The sequence below is a fragment of the Acyrthosiphon pisum genome, chromosome A3, assembly GCF_005508785.2.
Source record: "Acyrthosiphon pisum isolate AL4f chromosome A3, pea_aphid_22Mar2018_4r6ur, whole genome shotgun sequence".
Lineage (NCBI taxonomy): Eukaryota > Metazoa > Arthropoda > Insecta > Hemiptera > Aphididae > Acyrthosiphon > Acyrthosiphon pisum.
Genome location: NC_042496.1, coordinates 38631793 through 38638034, shown reverse-complemented (window position 1 = coordinate 38638034; position 6242 = coordinate 38631793). Strand labels below are relative to the sequence as shown.

The window sequence follows — 6242 nt, the reverse complement described above, 5'->3', positions numbered from 1 at the left end:
CAGTTGCCGATACTTTTAATAGTATAGGTACTCAAAATATAAATTTGTTTTTTAGGCTTTCAATGTTTATTTCCTGGAACTTATTCAGAAAACTTTGATGAACTTGTTGAATTTTACCTCGATACTGATAAGCTAACAGTTAAAAGCTTAAAGCTGATCTACATATATGGTATACCAAACTTAATAGGCATGTAAAATATCCAAAAAATTGTTTAGAAGCGTTGAGACAGCGTGATAAAGAAATATTTCCCAAAAACATTTTCTATTAAAAATACTATGCACTTTACCTGTTTCAACATCCACCCCCGAGAGAACTTTTTCTTGTCTCAAAAGATTGAAATCTTATCTACGAAACACAATGACTGAGGTATTTTCTGGATATTAAAATAAAAATTTATATCAATTTTTTTAACATTTTTTTGGTTTTAGACTCGACTTAATGGCTTAGCTATGTTAGCTGTTCATAAAGAAATTCCATAACAGCAGAGTCACTCTGGTACTTACTTTATTGCGCTTTCAGCTTTGATTTAATTTGTTAATTCGTCATTATTATTTAATCTATTCGTTTGCGTTTCCAAAGGTTAAAGTACATGCTGCGGCAGATTTAAAAACACATATGTTAAAACAGCAAACAGAGTGCCTTAACGCATTACACAGAACTGATGTTCATGATAGTAAGCTTAAGAATATGAGAATTTGTTCAGTTTATTTTAAAACTGGTAAATATTTCACTGGAAATAAACATTAGTTTACCTACTTAGCGACTAATATGGTACTTGTCTTTGACTAATATGCTACCTATCCACCTACATACTACAATAATAATCATGCTTGTACGACTGACATATGTAGTAGGGACTTAAGACCTATTTAATCTAATAAACTAAAACATTAGGAGCATTATGATTATGTGGACAATAAGATTAAACTAATAACCATTATAAGTAGGTACCTATAGCTGCTGTATAAGTTAAACTTTTTTATAATATTACTACATAACAAAATATAAGGTTGGTAGCATATTAAAGTATCTATCAATGATATTACTTTGTTTTATTCAAATTATTTTATTTTAAGGTTCTACTCCTGCAATTAAAAGATACAATCGTACAAGTAGAAAATGAAATTAAAACCTATGGGTTTGTTTCCAAATACTGTAAAATTAAACATGGTTGATTCTTCTGAACCCAGTATGAGCATTGATTTAACAAATGATTTGTTGGATGATACTATTGAAGAAAATGAAACAACTTTTAATACTGACCTTAAGTTAAAAGATATCAGCGAGTTGGAGAATTTACGAAATAAGTGTTCTGAATTACAAAATCAAATAGATTGTTTTAACCTTGACTTTATTTTCACTGAAAAAAACATTTAATGGGAGGAAAAAAATGTTTACTTATTACACAGGACTGGAATCAATTGATGTTTTTAATTTAATATTGGGCACATCAAACATGGACTAGCTGCTAATAATCAGAGATTAAACAAATTTAAAAAACTTATATTGTGTCTAATGAAATTAAGATTAAATATTCCATTTACTGATTTAGGATATAGATTTAATGTATCAGGTAAAACAGCTTCAATAATTTTCGGAAAAGTCACAATTTTGTTAGAACGCATGCTTAAAAAACAAATATATTGGCCAGAGAAGGAAGCTCTACACAGTACAATGCTAAGATCATTTTTAAATATATTTGGCAATTCAGTTGCTGTTATTATTGATTGTTTTGAAATTTCTATAGAAAACCCGTCAAATTTAAAAACAATGGCACATACATGGTCATCATATAAAAATAAAAATACTGTAAAATATTTTATAGTTATAACTCCCCAAGGAGTTATTTCATATATATCTAAATGATGTGGTGGCAGAGTTGGCAATAAACATATAACCGAAAATTGAAACTTTTTAAATAATTTAATTCCAGGAGATATCGTTTTGACCGACAGAGGATTTACTATTAATGAAAGTGTTGGTTTTCATTGTGCCACAATAACTCCAGCATTAATAAACAGCTTACCCCAGTTGCATCCATGCTCTATAGAAGGAACCCGAAAAATTACATCCGTCAGAATTCATTTTGAGCGTATTATTGGTCTTACTAGATCAAAATTTTAAATGGTCCAGTACAAATAACTACCCTTAAGGATCAAGAAGATGAGACATGTCTATTAGATTCTATTGTAACGGTTTGCTGTGGATTAATAAATATGTGTAGTTCAGTAATACCTTTAAGTTAAAATTATTATAATTTTATTTTATTAAAAAATATATGTGTATATTCAAAACTATGTAAATAAACAAGTTAACTCATAATTTAAATAAACATTTCTTATTATTTGCAGAATTTACATTTCCACTTCTCTGATCTTGGCTTGCGTTTAATTCCCAAACATACATAATGGTACCAAAGATTAGGGCAATTTTCCTGCGTACACATAATTGATTTACCGCCTTTTTCTTCCTTACAGGTACAATATTTAGAAGGTTCCTTTGCAGTATAAATATTAGTCAAATTCCGCCCTAGAAGTGACAATGTGATTATAATAATTATAATCTTAAATCTAATATCTAATATTGTAAAGAAGTGGTGGGCCAACCGCCAAGTAGTTTTAAAACAAAGAGCGTTAATAAATTAGTAAGCGAACTTGGAATCTGCAGTTAAAGTTTGGTAGAATTTTACTTACACCCAACAGAACTGCTGTTAAATTCCTAGTCAACACAACACTTTTAGTATCTGATTATAGAATAAACTATTATACAGAGTGAGGTATGGTTACTTCCTTATTTTCCTTATTCAGATAAGGAAGTAACCACGACCCACCCTGTATAACCAATAATTTTATGTAAATATGTAAAGAGAAACAGAAACCTTTATGTACTTTTTAAAATTAATCTTTACAACACAGAAATACATTCTTATACTTGACATACTTCAGCAACTACAAGAACATTACTATCTACCACAGTCCATTTGACATTTGAAACCCAACCACTAACAAAAAAATTATATGCATTCAAACTTTTGTACGCTATAAATTCTTTTAATGTAAAAGCACTTTTAGTCAATACTAGGTATTGAAAATATCAAGGTAAGTAATTGAAGGCATTATGTTTAAATCTGTTGTCCAAAGTATACAATTGTCTTTCAACAACAAGTATGGATCTTGGGAATTTACGATTTTATTTTGTCTAAATACCTTGTTTGAGTTTGGAACTGACATTCACAGTTTCAGATGTTGATGGCTGAAGAGAACTTGATAGTCCATCATTTTTTAATCTCAAATGTATGTTTTTGTATTCAGGTCTATTTAACATAAATAATATATAGTTAAAAATAGTATAAAATTAAATCTGAATAAAAGATAGGTACTTACAGTTGAAAATATGGTCGTATGACTTGCCCTTTTAAAAATTTTGTAGGAATCGCATTTGATTTTAAGCGATAACCACATTTAGTATAACATGTATCTTCAAAATGTCTGGAACATAATAATCGACTTGGCAAACATTCATCAGCTTGCAAACCACAAGCATTTAACCACAAATTTCTTTGATATTCATTTTTTGGAAATCTATAAATTTAAATATGTTTTTAATGAAGTAGGTAGTTCCAAGCAGCAGTTGATTAACAAAATAAAAAGTTAATCTACAATACCAAATATATGAAAATAATTAAGCTACTAACATATTTTATACCATAAAATACTAATTATTACTTATAATAAGTAGATATCTGTGCCCCACAGTAATAAAAGTAAAAACTATATAATAACACTAAAGTATGCTTACATGTGCAATCTAAGATAAGGTACTTTATGTGGCGACTTCAGACATAAAATACAACATTTTCTCGACTTGCCACATTTGTTCATTTTCACAGTCTTAGTTAAAGCCTTCTATTCAAATACTCAATAGAAAATAGAAATTATAAAATGTATAATGATAAATGACTATAAGATAACGTCACGACGGTTATATTTTGAGTTTTGTGTATTCATCGGCAATCGCTTATCACAAACAGTTTGGCGCATGCGCAGAGGTGACTTTGGGGCCGAACTGCTCATTGAACTATTCAACAGGTTAACTTGGTCACGAGGTACGATTCAAGGACGGGCGGCGATTTCCAGAGCACCGAGCAGGTTATTATGTAACTAACAAGGCCATTGGTCCGTGTCTCGTCAACACCCCGGATGCGTACTGTGTATTACCTAACCGGGTCCACCAGTGGTGTATTTACGGTGGGGGGAAGGGAGATCAAGGGGATCAATCCCATAAATCTACGTCTAGCGTACTAAATTATGGGACAAAAAAAAAAAAAACACTATTGTCATCTGTTTTTTTTTGGTTGGTGGGGGGGGGGGGGGGGTGCTGGGGTAGTGCCAAAATGTTAGGAACGACATTTTTACTTGGACGTACGTAAAAAAATGTGTGAGTCCCTAATTAATTTTGCACCCTGGACTAAAAGTAGCGCCAGTCCACCCTTGCTTAGTCCGTGGTCTGGAATAAATAAGATAGTGCGGGACGGGGTAAACCCAGCAGCTGTGGCTGTTTAATCGTGTGACCAAATATTATTTATGTCAATACGGGACAAACAATGGTAATGGTAGATTGCCCCTGAAAATACTATTATTCACTATAATATTTGCATATTAGTTATAATAGAGCACGCTCATAACCGGTTCTGCAGGTGGCGTGCATGTGTCGCGATTTCTAAATTAAAACCACGAAAAAACGTACCGAAATGAGTCACACCGAATACTATACAGTCCCAGAAGTCCCGTATCACCCTTAGTATCTCCGTGGAAAAACAATATACTTAAATGCAATTTTTTGGAAATTCTGACTGAATAACATAATATTCGATTTTTTTTTTTCGAAAATTCCAAAATAATTAAACAATGTTTTTAGGCAAACAAGTTTTTTAAATTTTCAAGATAGCCATTTTGTTGATCGTATTTTTTAAAATAGTTAAAAATAAATAAATTAAAATTTAATGAAAATTTTTCAAGTTAGAGCTAATTATTATTTTGAATTTCTAAGAATATATTCTACTATAGTAGTTATGTTACCTATGCATACGGCATTAGCAAAATACGATTCTAATGTTAATTATCACAATCGCACTGATTTTTCAGCTAAAATTCAAAATAATAATTAGCCCTAACTTGAGCAGTTTTCATGAAACTTTAATATTTTTTAGATTCTGAGTGGAACGATGAATGTATTGATTTTACAATGATGTGTGTTTTTTTTTATTTATTTTTTCATTTATTTTTTTATTCATTTATTTTTTTTGTGTCTGTGTACACGATAAGTAGTCGAAATAATGCTACGATTTTCAACTTCAGTATCTTGCTCGATCAGAAAGTGAATATCGTTGGTGCTTGGGGAGGTCAAAATTTAAATTTCCCAGTAGTTTTCAAAAGCGCCGGGAAAAACAAAGAAAAATTAAGGAAAAACGGGAATTTTTACGCAAAATCGATTTTTCACAAAATTGAACTGTGTAACTTTAAAAAAAATGACCGTAGATACATGAAATTATGACTGAAAACAATCTTAGCATTTTCTATACACCATAACATTTTCAAAATATTTTGATTTATTTTGAGCTCTTTACGGACATTTTCATTTTCCATTTTTTTTTAGTTTTTTTTCTAAAAATATCAATAAAATTTTATTTGTTGGATAAAAAACCTTGAAAATTTAATAGAAGGCTCCTAGTATATTGTTTCAAAGACAGATGAAAAATATTAAAAATCGTTAGTCACAGTTTTTTTTTATAAGCATTTAAATTTAAAAAAATGACAAAATATGGAAAAATCACGAAAATTTGCAAATTATTTCGAGTTAGAAATTCATAAAAATTTTTCTTTTTAAATCTAAGATATGAAAATGTAATACAAGATTCCTTATAAGATTATCTACCTTTATCAAACAAAAAATATCTATAAGAAAGTCAAATTAAATTTTTATGATCGTTTAAAATTCATATTTTTACAACATTGGATATTCATTCGATTTCTCATGTAGCGATTTCCTTAATTTGTTGTAATTCAAAAACGAATAACTGCAGATACATGAAAGTTTTACTGAATGTTTATATTAGCATTTCCTATACACCATACAATTTTGAATATATTTTGACTCTTTTTGAGCTGTTTACGGACATTTCAGTTTTCAATTTTTTTAGTTTTTTTTTTCTATAAATATCAATAAAGTTTTATCTGTTGGG

The 6242-nt window shown here is 29.7% G+C and overlaps 1 protein-coding gene across 2 annotated transcripts in view; it reads right to left on the bottom strand.

Annotated features, from left to right (window-relative positions):
- Positions 1 to 2119: 2119 nt before the first annotated feature.
- The window catches only part of LOC107885032 (chromatin modification-related protein png2-like), a 5955-nt gene continuing 1832 nt past the window's right edge, over positions 2120 to 6242 (bottom strand). Inside the window, exons 1-4 of one of the 2 annotated variants that reach the window (XM_016808340.2) lie at positions 3800 to 4271; positions 3385 to 3582; positions 3208 to 3314; positions 2120 to 2530 (exon numbers count right to left, since the gene is read on the bottom strand). In XM_016808340.2, the coding sequence (XP_016663829.1) occupies positions 2343 to 2530; positions 3208 to 3314; positions 3385 to 3582; positions 3800 to 3882 (576 nt within the window). In that variant the 5' untranslated portion in view covers positions 3883 to 4271 and the 3' untranslated portion in view covers positions 2120 to 2342. Of the gene's footprint in view, positions 2531 to 3207; positions 3315 to 3384; positions 3583 to 3799; positions 4272 to 6242 lie in introns of those variants that run through there. The other variant, XM_029491569.1, reaches the window with a different exon arrangement.